This window comes from Pseudophryne corroboree, chromosome 8 (genome assembly GCF_028390025.1).
Source record: "Pseudophryne corroboree isolate aPseCor3 chromosome 8, aPseCor3.hap2, whole genome shotgun sequence".
Lineage (NCBI taxonomy): Eukaryota > Metazoa > Chordata > Amphibia > Anura > Myobatrachidae > Pseudophryne > Pseudophryne corroboree.
Window position 1 is genome coordinate 427,455,843 of NC_086451.1, and position 22,238 is coordinate 427,478,080.

General features: G+C 46.2%; 1 protein-coding gene across 1 annotated transcript in view; it reads right to left on the reverse strand.

Annotated features, from left to right (window-relative positions):
* Positions 1 to 237: 237 nt before the first annotated feature.
* The window catches only part of LOC134949430 (zinc finger protein 629-like), a 58,838-nt gene continuing 36,837 nt past the window's right edge, over positions 238 to 22,238 (reverse strand). The window contains exons 2-3 of the mRNA XM_063937997.1: positions 8,427 to 9,446; positions 238 to 317 (exon numbers count right to left, since the gene is read on the reverse strand). Of these exons, the coding sequence (XP_063794067.1) occupies positions 8,454 to 9,320 (867 nt within the window). The 5' untranslated portion in view covers positions 9,321 to 9,446 and the 3' untranslated portion in view covers positions 238 to 317; positions 8,427 to 8,453. The remainder of the gene's footprint in view (positions 318 to 8,426; positions 9,447 to 22,238) is intronic.

Here is a 22,238-nt window from a genome sequence, read left to right on the forward strand (position 1 = left end):
GTCGGTCCTAAAATTGTAGTGGATTGGACTTTAATGCGTTGTTTCACTGGTAACACAATGTACAGTTTACTGTCCACCAAATCATAACATTAGGGAAGGGTGTACTAAGCCTAGTGAGTTAATAACACACTGCTCATATATACTTGGTGAAATAATAAATGCACTAACACATATAACAGTGCACTGAGGGGCTGCGGGTTATAAATAACCATTATTGTCTGACTGCGAATCTCAAACCTGAAAAAAGCATCTGGAACTTCTGTCCGTTCTGTAGAGGGGTCATCTTTACATCACAGAAATAGTCTGGGCTATGTTTTCTGCCATCCCATTGGTTAATGTGAAATGTTGCAGGAAGGACAAAGCCCAGAAAATAAAAATATACAGTATATACTTTTAGTGTCTTCCCATTTTATACCCTTTGTACAATAATAAACTGTGCAATAGACTGATGCTTGAGTAAAGGGCCCTACACACTAACCGATCCGCCGCCGAGCTGCCCGACGGCGGATACGGCCGACCCGGCGGCGGGGGGGGGGCAGTGACAGGGGGAGTGAAGTTTCTTCACTCCCCCCGTCACGCGGCTCCATTGAAGTGCAGGCAAATATGGACGAGATCGTCCATATTGGCCTGCATGCACAGCCGACGGGGGACCAGCGATGAACGAGCGCGGGGACGCGCATCGTTCATCGCTGGAGCCTCCACCTGAAAGATATGAACGAGTTCTCGTTCATTTATCAACGAGATCGTTCATATCTTTCAAAAAATCGGCCAGTGTGTAGGGCCTATAAGGGTTTGAGGCCATAGGGCAATAAAAGGTCACATTTCCAAAACTGACAATTACAACTTGCGACCCATAATAGGAAAAGGAAAGAACAAAATGTATACAGAAACACACAACTAGAGTTTACCAAACTCTACCATTGCAGTCCATGTGTTAAGGATATCCATTTAACTTTAATCCAATTCATTTAATCACCTTGATATAAAATAAGAAAAAAAAAATGCTTCCCTTCCACGCAGAGCAGCGTAACTAGCTCCAGGCCAAGAAACACGTTGCTTTGAGTGAGGGATTTTATATTTTAAATGTAAGTTCCTGTACCCTTTTATCCCAGAATTTTTTATTCTATACAACTAATTGAAATTCTAACATATACGCCATTATTTGATTATTATTATTTCTCATACGTCCTAGAGGATGCTGGGGACGCTTCAAGAACCATGGGGTATAGACGGGATCCGCAGGAGACATGGGCACTTTAAGACTTTTAAGGGGTGTGAACTGGCTCCTCCCTCTATGCCCCTCCTCCAGACTCCAGTTTTACAATTGTGCCCAGGCAGACTGGATGCACTTGGAGGAGCTCTACTGAGTTTCTCTGAAAAGACTTTGTTAGGTTTTTTATTTTCAGGGAGGACTGCTGGCACTAGTCTCCGTGCATCGTGGGACTTAGGGGAGAGAAGTCAGACCTACTTCTAGTGAGTTAAAGGCTCTGCTTCTTGGCTACAGGACACCATTAGATCCTGAGGGTTTGGAACACTAGGTACGCCTAGGGGTTCACTCCCAGAGCCCGTCGTCACCCCCCTTGCAGAGCCAGAAGTCAGGTGAGTAGAAGAAGAAAAGAAGACTTCAGTGACTGCTTCTGAGGTACCGCACAGCGATCGCGCTGCGCCCCATGCTCCCACACACTGCGGCACTACAGGGTGCGGGGGATGGGGGGGCGCCCTGGGCAGCATAAAACTCCTCATTAAGGCTGGCAAAGTGGAAAATAAGTGCCTAGGCACTAAATCCTAACCCCCGCCAGTGTAATTATTTAAAAAAATAGCGGGGCTGAAGCGCGCCATTAAGGGGGCGGGGCTTAGCCCTCAGCTCTCATCAGCGCCATTTTCTCTTCACAGAGCTGCAGAGACCCTGGTCCTTCCTCAACACTGCTATACAAGTAACAAGGTGCAAAACGGGATGGGGGGGGGGGGGGTGGCACAGTTAATTTGGTGCAAATATAAGTATTATAAAAGCGCTACAGGTCTGAAGCTATATATTAACGTTTCAGAACCGGGATTGGGCGCTGGGTTGTGAGCTGGCAAACTCCCTCTGTGTTTCTCTGACAGGCTTTACTGTGGGTCTGTCCCCTTGTTGCCCAGTGTGTCTGTGGGTGTCGGTACGTGTGTGTCGGCATGTCTGAGGCGGAGTGCTCTTCCCAGGAGGAGACTGTGTTAGGGACAGAAACGGATGTGGGAGTGACCCTGTCGGCACTGCCGACTCCTGATTGGGTAAATATGTTGAATGCCTTGAATGCCATTGTGGCTCTTATTAATAAGAGATTAGATAGATCTGAATCTCAGAACCAGACATGGAAGAAATCTGTGGAGGATGTGTTATCACAGGTTCAGACCCCCTCGGGGTCACATAAACGTTCGTTTGCTCAGTTGGCAGACACAGATACCGACACTGACTCCAGTGTCGACAATAGTGATGCCAGATTAGACCCAAAATTGGCAAAGAACATTCAGTACATGATTGTGGCAATAAAAGACGTGTTACATATCACTGAAGACCCTGCGGTTCCTGATACTAGGGTCTGTATGTATAAGGGAAAGAAGCCTGAGGGAAGCCTAAAAAATTGTGGGAAAATCCTGACAAAAAGTTTCTGATTCCCAAAAGGATTCAGGTGGCGTATCCATTCCCCTCTGGGGATAGAGAAAAGTGGGAGTCATCCCCCATTGTGGACAAGGCTCTATCACGGTTGTCTTAAAAGGTGGCTTTACCGTATCCTGACACGGCAGCCCTTAAGGATCCTGCGGATCGTAGACAGGAAAATACATTAAAATCCACTTACGTCACCACGGGTACACTGCTCAGACCAACCATGGCATCTGCATGGGTGAGTAGTGCTATCGAAAAGTGGGCAGAGAACTTGTCATCTGATGTAGATACCCTAGATAGGGATAGTATCCTGTTAACTCTGGGTTATATCAAGGACGCTGCGGCCTACCTAAAGGAGGCGGTGAGAGATATTAGCATTTTGGGATTAAAAGCCAATGCCATGACGGTTTCAGCTAGGAGGGCATTGTGGATTCATCAATGGAATGCTGATGCTGACTAAGAAAGCTATGAAGTCTCTCCCATATAAAGGTAGTGTCTTGTTTGGTGAGGGTCTTACTGATTTGGTATCTACGGCTACCGCGGGTAAGTCGTCATTTTTGCCTTATGTTCCTCCACAACAAAAGAAAGCTCACCAATTTCAGATGCAGTCCTTTCGGCCAAATAAATATAAAAAAGTCCGAGGTTATTCCTTCCTTGCTAATAGGGGAAGAGGAAAAAGTAAAAGATCTCCGGCCGTGGCAGGTTCCCAGGAGCAGAAGTCCTCCCCGGCTTCTGCCTAATCCACCGCATGACGCTGGGGCTCCTCTGCGGGTGTCCGCACCGGTGGGGGCACGTCTCAAGCTCTTCAGTCAATTCTGGGCTCGTTCGCCCCTGGACCCATGGGTTTTAGAAATAGTGTCCCAGGGGTACAAACTGGAGTTTCAAGACGTTCCCCCTCACCGATTTTTCAAATCGACCTTACCAGCTTCTCTTCCGGACAGGAAGGTTGTATGCGATGCAATACAAAAGTTGTGTCTAAATCAAGTCATTATCAGGGTTCCCCCGTCTCAACAGGGAAAAGGCTTTTATTCAAGCCTGTTTGTGGGCCCGAAGCCAGACGGTTCGGTCAGACCAATTCTGAACCTAAAGTCCCTCAATCTTTACCTAAGAAAATTCAAATTCAAGATGGAATCTCTCTGAGCTGTGATCTCCAGTCTGGAGGAAGGGGATTTCATGGTATCAGTCGACATAAAGGATGCCTACTTACACATCCCCATATATCTTCTGCATCAGGCTTACCTGAGGTTTGCTATTCGGGATTGTCATTACCAATTTCAGACGTTGTCGTTTGGTCTGTCCACGGCTCCGAGGATTTTCACCACTGTAATGGCGGAAATGATGGTTCTCCTTCGCAAGCAAGGAGTCACAATTATCCCGTACTTGGACGATCTCCTGATAAAGGCGAGATCCAAAGACAAGCTGGTGCAGGATATTACGCTCTCCCTGACAGTTCTACAACAACATGGTTGGATCCTAAACTTGCCGAAGTCACAGTTTAATCCGACAAAACGGCTGTCGTTTTTGGGAATGATTCTGGACACGGAATTACAGAGAATTTTTCTTCCAGAAGAGAAGGCTCTGGAAATTCAGAGTTTGGTCAAACAAATTCTGAAACCAGCGAAAGTGTCAATCCATCAATGCACTCGATTGCTGGGGAAGATGGTGGCGGCCTACGAGGCCATTCAATTTGGCAGATTCCATGCCAGAGTGTTTCAGTGGGACCTGTTGGACAAGTGGTCCGGATCTCATCTGCACATGCACCGGAAACTAATCCTGTCCACCAAGACCAGAATCTCACTCCTGTGGTGGCTGCACAGCTCTCACCTCCTACAGGGACGCAGGTTCGGGATCCAGGACTGGATCCTAGTAACCACGGATGCGAGTCTCCGAGGCTGGGGAGCAGTCACACAGGGGGAAACCTTCAATGGAAAATGGTCAAGCCAGGAAGTTTGTCTACACATAAACGTTCTAGAGTTAAGGGCCATTTACAACGGTCTTCTTCAAGCGGAACGTCCTCTTCACAACCTGCCCGTCCTAATACAGTCGGACAACATAACAGCAGTAGCGCACATAAACCGCCAGGGCGGAACAAAGAGCAGGGCGGCAATGGCAGAGGCCACAAAAGCTCTCCGCTGGGAGGAAAGACATACAAGCGCTCTGTCAGCAATCTTCATTCCAGGAGTGGACAACTGGGAAGCAGACTTCCTCAGCAGACACAATCTCCATCCAGGGCCACAGAAGAGACACCCTGGCCCTGGGGGACAGGGTGATCACCCGATGCATCTGAAGATGCGATCCGGACCACTTGTCCAGCAGATCCCACTGAAAGATCCTCGCATGGAACCTGCCGAAGGGAATGGCTTCGTATGACGCCACCATCTTTCCCAGGACTCGTGTGCAGTGATGCACCGACACCTGTTTTGGCTTTAGGAGGTCTCTGACCAGAGTCACGAGCCCCTGAGCCTTCTCCTCCGGGAGAAACACCTTCTTCTGGTCTGTGTCCAGAATCATGTCCAGGAAGGGAAGACGCGTCGCAGGAATCAGCTGCGACTTTGGAATGTTCAGAATCCAGCCGTGCTGACGCAACACTTCCTGAGAGTGTGCTACGCTGATCAGCAACTGCTCCCTGGACCTCGCCTTTATGAGGAGATCGTCCAAGTATGGGATAATTGTAACCCCTTGCTTCCGAAGGAGCACCATCATTTCCGCCATCACCTTGGTAAAAACTCTCTGTGCCGTGGACAGGCCAAACGGCAACGTCTGGAATTGGTAATGACAGTCCCGTACCACAAACCTGAGGTACTCCTGATGAGACGGATAAATGGGGACATGCAAGTAAGCATCCTTGATGTCCAGAGACACCATAAAATCCCCCTCTTCCAGGCTTGCAATGACCGCTCTGAGCGATTCCATTTTGAACTTGAATCTTTTCAGATAAATGTTCAGGGATTTTAAATTGAAAATGGGTCTGACCGAACCGTCCGGTTTCGGTACCACAAACATAGTGGAATAGTAGCCCCTTCTCCGTTGAAGGGGGGAACCTCTACCACCACCTGCTGGAGAAAAAGTTTGTGAATTGCCGCCAACACTATCTCCCATTCCATGGGGGAAGTTGGTAAGGCCGATTTTAGGTAACGGTGAGGGGGCGTCACCTCGAATTCCAGCTTGTATCCCTGAGACACAATTTGTATAGCCCAAGGATCCACCTGTGAGTGAACCCACTGGTGGCTGAAATGTCGGAGACGCGCCCCCATGGCTCCTGGCTCCGCCTGTGGAGCCCCAGCGTCATGCGGTAGATTTAGTGGAAGCCGGGGAAGACTTTTGTTCCTGGGAACTAGCTGCATGGTGCAGCTTTTTTCCTCTACCCCTGCCTCTGGCAAGAAATGACGCACCTCTGACCTTCTTGCTCTTCTGAGAACGAAAGGACTGCATTTGGTAATACGGCGCTTTCTTAGGCTGTGGAGGGACATAAGGCAAGAAATTTGACTTCCCAGCCGTAGCTATGGAAACTAGGTCCGAGAGACCGTCTATCCGTCCCTGCAGCTACCGCACTACACATCCAGGCCGAAGCAATTGCTGGCCTCAGCAGTGTGCCAGAATGTGTATAAACAGACTTCAGGATAGCTTCCTGCTTTCTATCCGCAGGATCCTTTAGGGCGGCCATATCCTGAGACGGCAGGGCCACCTTCTTAGAAAAGCGTGTCAACGCCTTGTCTACCCTAGGGGAGGATTCCCAGCGCAACCTGTCCGTTGGCGGGAAAGGATACGCCATAAGTAATCTCTTGGAAATTATCACCTTCCTGTCAGGGGAATCCCACGCTTTTTCACATAATTCATGTGAAGGGGGAAAAGTCACTTCATGCTTTTTCTCCCCATACATATAAATCCACTTGTCAGGGACAGGATTTTCCTCAGAAATGTCTAATACATCCTTCATTGCTACAATCATGTAGCGGATGGCTTTAGTCATTTTAGGCTGCAACTTTGCGTCATCGACACTGGAGTCAGCTTCCGTGTCGACATCTGTGTCAACTATCTGGGATAGTGTGCGCTTTTGAGACCCTGACGGCCTCTGCGCTGTAGGATCAGGCATGGGTTGAGACCCTGACTGTCCCAAGGTTACAGTTTTATGTTATGCAAGGAGTTTACATTATCATTTAACACCTTCCACATATCCATCCAATCAGGTGTCGGCACCGTCGGCGGCGACACCACACTCAGCTGCACTTGTTCTGCCTCCACGTATCCTTCCTCATCAAACATGTCGACACAGGCGTACCGACACACAGCACACACACAGGGAATGCTCTGACTGAGGACAGGACCTCACAAAGGCTTTTGGGGAGACAGAGAGAGAGTATGCCAGCACACACCCCAGCGCTATATAACCCAGGGATTACACTGTACCTTAGTGTTTACCCCGTAGCTGCTGTTAAATATATCTCTGCGCCTAAATTTATGTGCCCCCCCTCTCTTTTTTATCCTCTATTGCACCTGTATACTGCAGGGGAGAGCCTGGGGAGCGTCCTTCCAGCGGAGCTGTGAAGAGAAAATGGCGCTGGTGTGCTGAGGAAGAAGGCCCCGCCCCCTCAGCGGCAGGCTTCTGTCCCGCTTTAATGTGTAAAAAATGGCGGGGGCTCGGGCATATATACAGTCCCAGACTGTATACAAGGGTCTACCTGTATTTAAAACTATGTCTATTTTTGCCAAAAAGGTCATTAATTGCTGCCCAGGGCGCCCCCCCCGCGCCCTACAGTGACCTGAGTGTACGGTGTGCTGTGGGAGCAATGGCGCACAGCTGCAGTGCTGTGCGCTACCTTAAGTGAAGACAGGAGTCTTCAGCCGCCGATTTTGATGTCTTCATGCTTCTGTTCTTCTGGCTCTGCGAGGGGGACGGCGATGCGGCTCCGGGAACGGACGATCAAGGTTAGGTACCTGTGTTCGATCCCTCTGGAGCTAATGGTGTCCAGTAGCCTAAGAAGTGCTACCTAGCTGCCGTGAGTAGGTTTGCTTCTCTCCCCTCAGTCCCTCGTAGCAGAGAGTCTGTTGCCAGCAGAAGCTCTCTGAAAATAAAAAACCTGACAAAATACTTTCTTTTCTAGCAAGCTCAGGAGAGCCCACTAGGAGCACCCAGCTCTGGCAGGGCACAGATTCTAACTGAGGTCTGGAGGAGGGGCATAGAGGGAGGAGCCAGTGCACACCAGATAGTACTAAATCTTTCTTTAGAGTGCCCAGTCTCCTGCGGAGCCCGCTATTCCCCATGGTCCTTACGGAGTCCCCAGCATCCACTAGGACGTTAGAGAAATGGTATTCCAGCCAATTAGCTACTGCCGTGTTTTGAAATGACAGGAGCTGATTGGCTGGAGCACCACTTAGAATATGCAACAAGTTTTAAATACAGGTAGACCCTTGATTATCCAGCACCTGATGGTCCGGCATCTCTTTTAATCCGGACACATAAGGTGCCGGGAGAAGTTAGGACGTGGGTAGGAGTTAGGCTGCGGGAGGGTTTAGACAGGCAGTAGGACTCGTAATTAAGCTTCGGGGTGGGGAAGAATGTCGGGCTGCGTGCGGGTAGTCCGGTTGCAGGCGGGGGCAGTCAGGATGTAGGGTTGGAGTTAGCCTAATTCTACCCAGCATGTCTCCCACAGCCTATCAGGATGTCGCTGACACCACCGTTAATAATCCGCCACAGTGCCAGAAGCGAGGGTGCCGGATTATCGAGGGTGTACCTGTAGCGAAAACTCATTAATAAATAACCCCATCGTTTTTTCCTACTTATACATACATACTGTATGATCCTCATTCCCTGATTCTATATCTCGGTGTCCTCCACCGAGTCATCTCTTTGTTCTTCTACTAAGAACCTCTCCTCTGTGTGTGTCCTCTGGTGCCTGTACAGGTGCGAGCTGCTACCATAAGATTTTCCGCAGTCACATATATATCTCTTTTCACTTTCCGTTTTTGCTTCTAGCTGGGACCTCTGGTGTCTATAAAGATGAGAACTACACGTGTAACTCTTCCCACAAGCGCAGACGTACGGCTTTAACTTTCTTTCCTGCTCTTCTCTCCGGAGATAAGTAACAACACAGCCCTCACTGTTCTCATCGTGCATTCTCGCGCAGGTTTTCTGGTGTCTATACAGATGTGAGCTGATGGTGTAGCTTTTCCCACAGATGCAGGTATAAGATTTAGCCTTTATCGTCTTCTCTTCCCAGGTTACGCTTTGACTGTGCCCACTGATCAGCTGGTTTTCTCCTGTGTGGGTTTTCTGGTGTCTATATAGATGCGAGCTACTGGTGTAACCTTTCCCACATATACAGGTGTACGTCTTCGCCTTCTGAGTTTGCGTTTCTGCAGCAAAGTTTGAAGGCTTTTTGTTGTCCTCGTTTATGCAATCATCTTCTCTTGGGGTCATCTGGTGTCCAGATGTGGATAAGACACTAGTAAGGTGTTTTCTTGGCTTATGGCTTGGTTTATGTAACAACGTTTCAGCCCCCTGCTCTTCCTCTGCGATAGCTGCTGGTGATTTTGAGGATTGGTCTTCTCTGTAGATGTCACTATCGACTGCTGAATTTGAATTTCCCGTAGTACTACATTCTCCATCACTCCAACTAGAAACTAAATGATCTTTACCCAGTTCTTCATCCCTTGAAAAATCCCCATTGCTGTTGGATCCCATTTCATGTACGGCCTTGGACAAATCCTCATCAGTTCATCGATCATTAGGGGCAAGGGGGTAGTGGTCTGTGAATTATTGGATTTATGGTTTGTTTTTGACGTTTAGTAGGAGTTCTGCAAATGTCTGCTGGATAAAAGCACACATTTTTTATTATAAACCTCAAAAATGTAAGATAACCTTTAAGCCTTTAATCGATTATTAGAATGGAACCAGCAGCAATCTTTTGCTTTACACATTACACATCGCTCCAGAGGTGAAAGCTGTATTTGCTAAAGACAGCACATGATTGAAGGCTATTATACAAATTTGAAACATTTATTTCAAACATCAAGCTCAAAAATAACTTTGATATAGACTTAAGGGAAAATCGAATTGCTTATTAATGCAAGTTGCAGTCATGTTGTGCAGGGAGCAACCTGCAATGATGTCGTAATGCTGTATGTAATGATTTAAATGTAAATATGCATTCCATCCGCATTGCAAACCATACACAGTCTCATGTGCCTAAGGGGGGAATTTATCAAAGCATACAACACTAACCAATCAGCTTCTTACTCTCATTTTACAGGCAATGAGGCAGATGTATTCACCTGGAGAAGGGATAATAGGATTTTAATTACCTACCGGTAAATCCTTTTCTAGTAGTCCGTAGAGGATGCTGGGGTCCATATTAGTGCCATGGGCTATAGACTCGTCCACCAGGAGCCATTGGCACTTTAAGAGTTTAATAGTGTGGGCTGGCTCCTCCCTCTATGCCCCTCCTACCAGACTCAGTCTAGAAACTGTGCCCGAGGAGACGACATACTTCGAGAGAAGGAATTATACAGATAGTGGCAAGATTCATACCAGCTCACACAACTGTCAAAGTCAGAAAAATATCTCTATACACGTTGCCATATTTGCACCGCACACTGGTCCGCGCTGCGCATGCGTACGCTCTCCCGTGAAGGCGCATACCCGCAATAGCGTGCACCCGCGGGCGCACGGTATGCGTATTTACGGTAGAGTTTATGTAGTCGTAGCGTGCGACTCATTCATTACACATTTTCATAATTAATGTAGTTTATAGATCATGATCCCTTTAATGATTTCTGAAAGTTTAGTTAACATAGAACGTCCCTGAACGGAGGAATCCCTCTTTGTATGGTACGAAGGGTCTAACAGGAATCATACTGTATAGCAGTGTTTGGTACCCATCGGAAGAGTATTTAATTAGCAATATTCCGGTGTTGGTTTGGAGCGTATTAATCGCTCGTGCGAATAGTTATGGACATAAGAAGTTTATGTCCATTTCTATTATTTACTCATACTCAGGTATGCGGCGGGAAACCCAGTTTCCCACCCACCTGAGCTGTTGGAAATCGTCACAGCCCACCTGTATGAATCAACCTATGACCTTTTGTTATGATGCGAAGCCGAATTCCTGTGTCCAATGGACGACAAGATTGTAGGGACCATTGGATTGCATTGTGTGTGGGGCATAAATAGGCAGGCCGACCACATCCAGCTCTCACTCTTCAACGGTTCTCATTGCTGAAAATCGGGTGCTGGATGTCCAGGCGCATGCGATCGTTTCCCCTTGTGCGTAAGTTTTCTCTCCGTAATCATTGTCTTACTGTGAGCCAATTTCTCTCATCTCTCTTTCTCTCTCTCTCCTTTCTCTTTTCTCTCACATCTCCCCTAGACTAGTATTGAATTGTATTAGATAGTATTGTATTTTGGTTAGGAAGTCTCTGTTATATTGTAGTGTATCATTTGTACTGTTATCCCCTTTTACAAGTATATTAGATATAATACAGTTAATAGGCTTTGGACCCTAAACCAGTATCTGTGTATTTTCTATAGTGTTAAGTGTTCACTTGAGCGTCGGTGACGCTCAAGCAGCTTTGTAGTTAGTCAGGTTACACAAGGTTGCACTTACACCCTGTATCCACATTAAGTTATTCTGTGTATTTCATTTGTATAAGGTTTAAACATAAAGGTATAGCATTGTGAGCGTCTGCGCCGCTGGTGACCTCCTCGTGGTCTCGAGCGTATGCTACGCCATAGCGAACCATTACTCTAGTCATAACCAATAACGTGTCCTGTGATCACTGGGCCGTGAGCGAACGTGACGCTTGAGCGTCTCGCCTACGGCGGAGCGATCGTTACGCAAATAGCGTACCCTTACGGTACTTCTTAAGTAAACAGCGTACAGTGTTCTTAGACTTCATAAAGGGTTGTTTATACGACAAAGGAATTTAGCATTGTCAATTGGGGACTCGTCCGATCCTTCTCATATCTGCACTAGGTAGATCAGCAGACATTATCCCTCCAGCAAAGGGTGGGAGGTTGTCTCGCAGTGCTGACGGGATAAGCGTCTGCTTCGCTTAGATAAAGAGTGCTGAAGGAATCCGGGAACCGGAAGTAAGAACAAAACGCTTGTGTCTTTTAAAAAAACTGTTTATTTCTCTTCTGTCTTGCGTATACACGCACGCATACATATATATCTGCATTTCTTTTTCAATTTCGTATATCACTATTCCTGTTTGCCAATTTTTATAGTTGATAGAAAGTGCTAAAAGAGATTTGCTGTTATTTCATAGTAGAGGTAATAGTTAAAATATAGACCAACACACGGCTTGTCTGGGAGATAAGGCAGTCAGTGTGGTGTGCGGTAGATGATCAGGGATCATCCACATTGATAAAAATAGAAATTGTGTTACGGTGGATCTTTGTTTTGCGTACACGTGTCCCTAACAAAAGACTTGCGTACGCAATCCAAAGGCAGACGCACGCAGCGTACATTACGCAACGTAGCGTCTGGTTACGCCCACGTAGCTCGTCACGAAAAGTTGAATTAGCGCAAAGCGATAATTAGCGCAAAGGCGATAGGTAACGCACAGCGGTAAATAACGCAAATCTATTTTTGGAAAAATCTGAAATTTAGTTTAACAGATCCTGCTCCTAATTGGTAACACAGTTGGACTGAAGACAATTTCTGCGCAGAAATAGATATAGAAACAAAGTGTACATGTGTTGAGTGAGTGTGTTTTTTTATCACATAAGTTTATATAACTTAGAGGTTGAACCAAAAGGAAAGTCGGGTACTCGTCAAGGGACATACGTGTAAGTGACATATACGGTGGCTAGGGAGGCATCCCTGGTTAAATAATATTTGAGCATTAGAGTATAGCGGGTCATAAGGTAACAAGACCAGGAGGTCATAAGGTAACAAGACCAGGAGGTCGTAAGGTACTAAAAGGTCCGCTATAAAAGGTACAAGAGGCACAACGCCTGGGGTGTTGGTGCAGAACCCATATAGGCCATAAGCTCTTGCTGAAGGAATCGCGGCCGGAAACATCGATTCCATTAATCTCTCAGTACATAACAGGTAGTGCTTATGTACTGAACGATTGGACCGCACGTAATTGTGTGCAGTAGTTAGTAATCTGACCTAATACCATTAGAGTAAAGTGGTCACAAACGCTATTTGTACATTCTGACGTGATTTGTGTAATTTTTTATTTTTAAAGGGAAGTTCGCTGGTCACTCAGGAACTATCTAACAACCCCAACTTTACTGGAAAGAGTAAGTGTCCTTCGGGTAACCCTCACATGTTCCAGTAAATAAAGGTTCACAGGGGCCCTGGGTTGGGTACAGCAGCTCTGGTTACAGTGATTGCAGTACTGGCCAACGTGGGCGAGAAGTAAGTGGGGTACTTGGTAAACCGCCACCGCCGGCCTGCCCAGGACATCTTGGTTTGTTTGGAAGGGTTCGCTGAAAACCTTGATATAAAGATCCAAGGAGGAATAAGCAACACCTGCAGATTATGGGGGCCATTTGTTCAGGTAGGGGGCGATCAACCTCGGTTCGGGTTGATTTAGGGAACCGGCCAGTCGGGTCGGCACGATATGTGATGTGTGAGAAATATGGAAATCACGCTGAAGTTTTATGTGATGAATGGGAGAGAATGACTGTACAAGACAGGTAGAAATTCCCAAGAATAGGTAGCTCCAGTCCAGAAGTGTTACAAAATTTAAGGAGGAGGATATGTCTCATTGAACCAACAAAGAGACGAAGTAAACATTATGATTATTTGCAGTTAGGGCAACAGGAAGGTGAATTACAAAGAGACTCAATTGACTTTTCTGAGAGGAGAGATAGTGGCATCGGGGGGGGAGTTGATTGCGGAGAGAAAAGCACAAGGTTGAACAATAAAAACGCTCTTAGCAACTGTAGTATAGATTATAAGAATAAGTGTAATAACTGTAACAATGATTATTGTAATACTGTTGAATGTACGACTATTAACCTGTGCAAGTTGCACCCCATGTCAAACTTCCCTAAGGAATACAAACAAGAAAGTGAACCCAGAACGATGTCAGCACCTCTTCCAGCAACCATCACAAAAGCCATCCAGGTGGACGCGACCAAATTGGTAAAGGCAATAATCGAACCCCCTAACGGAGGGTCAGGTGAGGTCGTGTCCACAGGTACGTACAATGTTTCATATCACGCACAAACAAATATACCCCAAAATGTAAGACCAACACAAGATGATGTAACTGAGCTCGATCTGGCCAGGGTGATCTCAGTCCCCAATGGGAAGACTGACGATCAGGGAATCATTCCCGTCAAGGACAGTGCAATGCGCTGTCTCTGGTCCCGGACCGAATTGAGATCAATTATGTCTGAATTTCCTGATCCTAGGAAAAATCTAGCCAAATGTCAAAGGTTTATTAAAGAACTAGGAAACGCCACAGAACCCACCAACAAAGAGTGGCGGACAGTGCTGAGGGCTTGTTTGCCCTCCTGGGTTGACCCTGAAATATTCATTGCTGATTGTAAATTAAACACGGAGGTACCTTGTATGGAGGAACACAATCAGGAATGTATTAGGCAGATTAACCGACAGTTAGGAATATATTTCCCAGCTACTGTCAAGTGGAATGACATTTTCTCCATAAGGCAAAACGAAAGGGAAAATGTTTCTAATTATTTCAATCGAGCACTGCAAATAATGGCTAGAAACACTGGGATCGCAGACATCAAGACAAATGCACAACATAAAGGAATAGCGGTTTAGGTATTAATGAATGGTTTAAAAGATGAATTAAAAACAAGGGTACAGACCACCAACCCAAACTGGAGAGATATCTCGGTGACCGCACTAAGAGAGGCCGTCATCAATCATGATCAGAATATCACCAGATACAGAGAGTCACAAAGAGATAAGTTAATGGCAGCAAATATACAGGCCCAAACCACAAGACCACCCCAACAAAAGCCCCACACCCCTGCGAAAAATCCAGATATGGAAGTCTATTACAATTGTCATAAAAAGGGACACTTTGCAAGAGATTGTAGATCAAGAGAAAGACGACACCATAATCATAAAATCCAAGGAATCAGGGAAGTACAGGGGAAACGATTGACGATGATGAGCATCCGAGCGTTTGAGGAGGCATCAAATCAACCAAAACCTCAGGTCATTGACACGTGGAGGAAACCCAGGATTTGTTATCATTGTAGGAGAGAAGGGCATTATGCCAGCAACTGTAATAACCCACATAAAGTTAGACCCCCTAGACCAAGAAATGAGCAAAATTACGACACACACCATTATAATCAGGGATCACATAGGCAGGAAAGGTGATTATTAGGAATGGAGGCAAGCCTGAGGTAACGGTTAATAAAGTGGGAGGTCATTCACTGAAGACACAGGAATGACCAGGTGCAAAGTTGTAAATGTATTTGTGAAAAATGTTTTTCTCTCTCTCTCTATCCCCATCTCTGACTAGTAGTGGTAAGAATTCACACATTGCATATCCACTTGGTCCTTGCAGAAGTCTACCAAACCCCAGCATGACCTCCGCCACAATGTATTTCTGGCCAGATACAGACAGTGGAGTAATGCAGGTGCTGGTGGGGAGGGACTGCTCAAGGAGACCATTAGACACATAGATATGACAGCCTAATAAGTCTGACAATGTTTTCTTAATGTTGACAATGTTTAAAAATGCTTTGTTTCTCTTTTCTTATTGGTGGTTATTGTCGAGTTATGTAATGTATATATGCACATGAATTGTTCTCTATCTCTTTTGTTTTTTTGTTGTCTCTCTCTTCCCACTCATGTTTCCATGGTTTAAAGATGGTATGTCACCCCTCAGTTGGACCAATGGTAATGCCAGATTTTTTTTCTCCTTACAGAAAGATCGCCGGTTAGGAAGGAATATTGCATCACCAGAATGTTCGTTTGGAAGACTGAGAGACAGCACCTTTGAGAGGACAGCAGAACAAGAAGAACAACAAGACGAGAGAACTTATTATCGTAACAAGTTCTCTCCCCCTCAAACTGTTTTCTTATACCCCCTTTACAAATTTCTTCTTTTCTCCTCCTGTAAGATGGACTTGCCCCAAGAGACTGTGATATGGATTTTCCCGTTAACCATGATGTTGACCAGAGCAGTCTGTTTCGGTGAGAGTACCAGTGAGGTCGAGAAAGGATCCAGAAAGGTCCTGATGACTGAGACGGAGGTGTAAATTTCCAATAGCAACTCAATCACCAAGCAAAGGCGAGTACCGGGCACGATCTAACAACCATGTTATCTGTAAACATTTTCTTTGAAGGATTGTTGGTTCAAAAAGAAAACTGTATCTGTAGGCTCGGTAACAATAATGCCAATCCAGTTTTAATAACCATATGGACCGGCATCCATTGAGTGACTATCACTCCTTAGTGGGTAGCGTGTTAAATGAGACAGATTGTTGGGTAGGTTCTCAAGTACCTCAAGGGCATAGCAAATCAGGGCTAGTACCATTTCCTTTAACGGTAGGGGAGGTACTTGAGCTAAAGGGTGGGAGACCGGTGGACCGGAGGTTTAACATCTCCAGCCCCCCTAGTTTGAAGTTCCACCAATACCATGTGGATAGGTCCCTCTTATGTTTTAATATCTCCAATCCCCGTAAGCCGGGAAATTGGGAAGTGTCATGGAGCAACCAAACCATGACATTTTCGCATAGAGCAGATAGAATGCCTACAGATACAGAGCTGGTACGCCACATAGCCAGTAGAGGAAAATCTTTCCGGTATCGATATACCTTAGGAAATAGGATTACTAGAGTTGGAGAGGTATCACCAGGATACTGTGCACATATCGTACAAACTGATACGTGCATTAAGCAGATGGAAGAATTAGGGTCAGGAGATTTCACCTGGAAGGTTTGTAACATGGTCATGTCCTTCTCCGTCCCTTATGTTCTCCCCGATGATGCATATTTCACATGCGGGAGAAAGGCGTACAAGTGGCTTGCCCCAAACTCTGAAGGATTGTGTTATATTGGAAAAGTATTGCCTGAAGTGATGACTGTTACACATGACAAAATGAAGGACATACACCGTGGTGCCCAAGCTCCTTATACTCACACTCATTACGAGCACCGAGTTAAAAGACAACTGTCAGAAAGGTTAGAGCATCCGGCCTCTGATCTTATCCATGAATCCACCGGGATTCAGGTTCTGGTAGCGTTAGATTTCACTCGTACCGCTCGAGGAGTGATGAATTATAGATACATTTCCGCACTCGCCAATTTGTTAGATAATATCACTGAAATGTATGATGACACGTTTAGATACACTGGAAGAGAACTTCAAGCTTACAAAACAGAACTAGTTCAACATAGGATGGTTCTTAATTATCTTACAGCAGTAACAGGCGGATATTGTGTTACATTGGCAACACAGTACGGCATAAAGTGTTGCACGTATATCACAAATAGCACCGAGGATCCGGTAGAGGTCATAGACCAAAAGATGGACGATATTCTGCAATTAAAGTGGGAATTTCGTCGAAAACACAATCTCACCCTTGCTGCTGTAGGTAATGAGCTGACTGGTTGGGTGTCATGGTTGAACCCGCGAAATTGGTTCTCCGGTTTAGGAGACTGGGCTCAAGGAGTCATAATGGATGTTGGAAAGTTTCTACTATGTATCTTGGGTGTCGTTATATCGTTTGGATTGATATTTAGATGCGGGCAGGCTTTAATGAGGTGCAAACAAAGTACAAAAGTGATGAGCTTGAGGAGTGAGGAAACCGTAATTAACCTGGATTTGATTTATGACCCAACGATAGAAACCAGAATGTGATGAAAATGCGATTATACGGTCCGTTTCTTTCACCTGTTTTTCTGTTTTTCTCCAAGATACAAAGACCCCCTTGGACGAGGAAGCTGACGAGACGAGATGTATACAGACAACAGACAAGCACCAAAGATGAAGTTTTGACAACCTATGATATGGACACTTGATGAACTTTGCCATGGATCCCCAGTTTCCCTAGTACTTTTAAACTCACGCTAGCCCAACATTTTCTGTAAATCCGATGGCTCTGACAAAGCTATTTGCTCATGCCCAAGGAGCAATACAGCGCAAAGAAGACGACTCTCAACAGATACCGAACACAACTTCGACGACAGATGTACATTTCCCTGACATAGAATATCATTGCATTTTCCATAAGTGTTCTTCATTTTCATCTCTACAACCCTCAGGTAATAACACACATAGTATAGGGAATACAGGCACAGATATCAACAATCACATATTCCCCCATTCATGTATCATCAACTAAAATGTGCTCCCCATTTTGTTAAAAAAAAAAATCCGAAAAGAGCTCGGTAAAGTTTGACAGCCCATCCACAGACCTGTACCACAGGATAAGAAGGAATTCAAATGTATACTTCGCAATACTTCGAAGCTTGATTTACCACACGTACGGCACGATGATACATGACCCTCCAAACATGGACTCATACACACATGCTTCTGCTTTCTCACTAGGTCATACCCTCTTCACACCTACTCCTCTCTCCTCCCCTACCCAACCATGGAAATGAATTAACCCCTGACATATATTTTTCTCCTTTTGAAATGTTTTAGAAGGTGGTAGTTATTATTGACTGCCAAAGGGTGGACTGTCAAAGTCAGAAAAATATCTCTATACACGTTGCCATATTTGCACCGCACACTGGTCCGCGCTGCGCATGCGTACGCTCTCCCGTGAAGGCGCATACCCGCAATAGCGTGCACCCGCGGGCGCACGGTATGCGTATTTACGGTAGAGTTTATGTAGTCGTAGCGTGCGACTCATTCGTTACACATTTTCATAATTAATGTAGTTTATAGATCATGATCCCTTTAATGATTTCTGAAAGTTTAGTTAACATAGAACGTCCCTGAACGGAGGAATCCCTCTTTGTATGGTACGAAGGGTCTAACAGGAATCATATAGCAGTGTTTGGTACCCATCGGAAGAGTATTTAATTAGCAATATTCCGGTGTTGGTTTGGAGCGTATTAATCGCTCGTGCGAATAGTTATGGACATAAGAAGTTTATGTCCATTTCTATTATTTACTCATACTCAGGTATGCGGCGGGAAACCCAGTTTCCCACCCACCTGAGCTGTTGGAAATCGTCACAGCCCACCTGTATGAATCAACCTATGACCTTTTGTTATGATGCGAAGCCGAATTCCTGTGTCCAATGGACGACAAGATTGTAGGGACCATTGGATTGCATTGTGTGTGGGGCATAAATAGGCAGGCCGACCACATCCAGCTCTCACTCTTCAACGGTTCTCATTGCTGAAAATCGGGTGCTGGATGTCCAGGCGCATGCGATCGTTTCCCCTTGTGCGTAAGTTTTCTCTCCGTAATCATTGTCTTACTGTGAGCCAATTTCTCTCATCTCTCTTTCTCTCTCTCTCCTTTCTCTTTTCTCTCACATCTCCCCTAGACTAGTATTGAATTGTATTAGATAGTATTGTATTTTGGTTAGGAAGTCTCTGTTATATTGTAGTGTATCATTTGTACTGTTATCCCCTTTTACAAGTATATTAGATATAATACAGTTAATAGGCTTTGGACCCTAAACCAGTATCTGTGTATTTTCTATAGTGTTAAGTGTTCACTTGAGCGTCGGTGACGCTCAAGCAGCTTTGTAGTTAGTCAGGTTACACAAGGTTGCACTTACACCCTGTATCCACATTAAGTTATTCTGTGTATTTCATTTGTATAAGGTTTAAACATAAAGGTATAGCATTGTGAGCGTCTGCGCCGCTGGTGACCTCCTCGTGGTCTCGAGCGTATGCTACGCCATAGCGAACCATTACTCTAGTCATAACCAATAACGTGTCCTGTGATCACTGGGCCGTGAGCGAACGTGACGCTTGAGCGTCTCGCCTACGGCGGAGCGATCGTTACGCAAATAGCGTACCCTTACGGTACTTCTTAAGTAAACAGCGTACAGTGTTCTTAGACTTCATAAAGGGTTGTTTATACGACAAAGGAATTTAGCATTGTCACAACATACAAATCCGGCTAACATGCCGGAAAACTCAGCAACAGCTGAAACAGTAAATAACGCAGAACTTACCTAGGAACCAGGCAGTACTAAACTATAACACCAATGCAGGAAAACGAAGCGCTGGGCGGGCACCCAGCATCCTCTGCGGACTACAAGAAAAGGATTTACCGGTAGGTAATTAAAATCCTATTTTCTCTTACGTCCGAGAGGATGCTGGGGTCCATATTATTACCATGGGGATGTACAAAAGCTCCCAGAACGGGAGGGAGAGCGCGGAGGCTCCTGCAACACTGCTTGACCAAACTTAAGGTCATCAGAGGCCAAAGTATCGAACTGGTAAAACTTAGCAAACGTGTTCGAACCAGACCAAGTAGCAGCTCGGCAAAGTTGTAAAGCCGAGACACCCCGGGCAGCCGCCCAGGAAGAACCCACTTTACGAGTAGAGTGGGCCTTAACCGATTTCGGACACGTCAATCCTGCCGTAGAATACACATGCTGGATAGTGAACCTGATCCAATGCAAAATCGACTGCTTAGAAGCAGGACACCCAATTTTCTTGGGATCGCAGAGGACAAAGAGAGAGTCAGTCTTTCTATGATGAGCTGTCCTCTTCACATAGATCTTCAAAGCCCTGACCACATCCAAAGCCATTGAAGCAATTGAGGAGTCAGTAGCCACTGGCACCACAATAGGTTGGTTGATATGGAAAGCCGATACAACCTTAGGCAGGAACTGTGGACGAGTCCTAAGTTCCGCCCTGTCTTCATGGAAGATCAGATAAGGGCTTTTACAAGATAAAGCCCCCAATTCCGACACACGTCGTGCAGAAGCCAAGGCCAACAAAGTGACCGCCTTCCACGTGAGAAACTTGATGTCAGCCTCCAGCAGAGGCTCAAACCAAGCTGATTGTAGGAACTGCAACACCACATCTAGATCCCAGGGTGCCGTTGGTGCCACAAAGGGAGGCTGGATGTGCAGTACCCCTTTCAAAAAGGTCTGAACCTCAGGGAGGACAGCCAATTGTTTTTGAAAAAAAGATGGACAAAGCAGAGATCTGGACCTTGATGGATCCTAATCTCAGGCCCACATCCACTCCCATCTGCAGGAAAAGGAGAAAACGTCCAAAGTTGAAACTCCACCGCAGGAAATTTTCTTGTTTCACACCAAGAAACTTATCTCTTCCAAATACGGTGGTAATGTTTAGACGTTACCCCCTTCCTACCTGAATCAGAGTAGGAATGACCTCACTCGGGATACCTTTCCGAGCTAAGATCTGGCGCTTAACCGCCATGCCGTCAAAAGTAGCCGTGGTAAGTCTTGATAGGCGAACGGCACCTGCAGTAGCAGATCTTCTCGAAGAGGTAAGGGCTTTGGATCTTCCAGCAGAAGATCCAGTAGATCCGCATACCAAGCCCTCCTTGGCCAGTCCGGAGCAATGAGGAATGCCAGAACCTTTGTTCTTCTTGCCAGCTGAAGAACCCTTGGAATCAGAGGAAGTGGAGGGAACACATACACTGACGGGAACACCCACGGAGTTACCAGTGCATCCACCGCCACTGCCTTAGGGTCTCTTGACCTGGAACAGTACCTCCCCAGCTTCTTGTTGAGGTGGGAGACAATCATGTCTATGTGAGGAACCCCCCACCAACCGGTTACCTCCTCGAACACCTCCGGATGGAGGCTCCACTCCCCTGGATGGAGATCGTGTCTGCTGAGGAAGTCTGCTTCCCAGTTGTCTACTCCCGGAATGAAGATTGCTGACACCGCTACAGCGTGCCTTTCCGCCCAGAGGAGGATTCTTGACACCTCTGACATAGCAACCCTGCTCTTCGTTCCGCCTTGTCGGTTTATGTAGGCTACACTGGTCACGTTGTCAGACTGTACCTGAACAGCCCGATCCTGTAGAAGGTATGCTGCTTGCAGAAGGGCGTTGTACACGGCCCTTAGCTCCAGGATCTTTATTGGGAGAAGGGATTCTTGATTCGACCAACTTCCCTGAAAGGTTTCTCCCAGAGCGACTGCTCCCCAACCTCTTAGACTTGCATCTGTGGTTAAAAGGATCCAGTCCTGAATTCCGAACCTTCAGCCTTCCAGAAGGTGCGGAAGTTGTAGCCACCAGAGGAGTGAAATCCTGGCCTTCGGAGACAGGCGTATCCTCTTGTGCATCTGTAGGTGAGAGCCAGACCACTGGTCCAATAGGTCCAGCTGAAACGGTCGAGCATGAAACCTGCCGTACTGCAGAGCCTCGTAGGTGGCAACCATCTTCCCCAGAAGGCGGATGCATTTATGAACCGATACCTGGGTAAGCTTTGAGACCTCCCGGACCATTGTTTGAATCACCAATGCTTTCTCCACCGGGAGAAAAACCCTCTGCACTTCTGTGTCGAGGATCATTCCCAGGATAGACCGCCTCCTTGTCGGCTCCAGATGAGACTTTAGAAGGTTCAGGATCCAACCGTGCTTCCTGAACAGCTATGTCGTGAGCGCGATGTATCGCAACAACCTCTCCTGGACGACGCCTTGATCAGGAGATAGTCCATATATGGAATTATGTTCACCCCGTTTGCGTAGG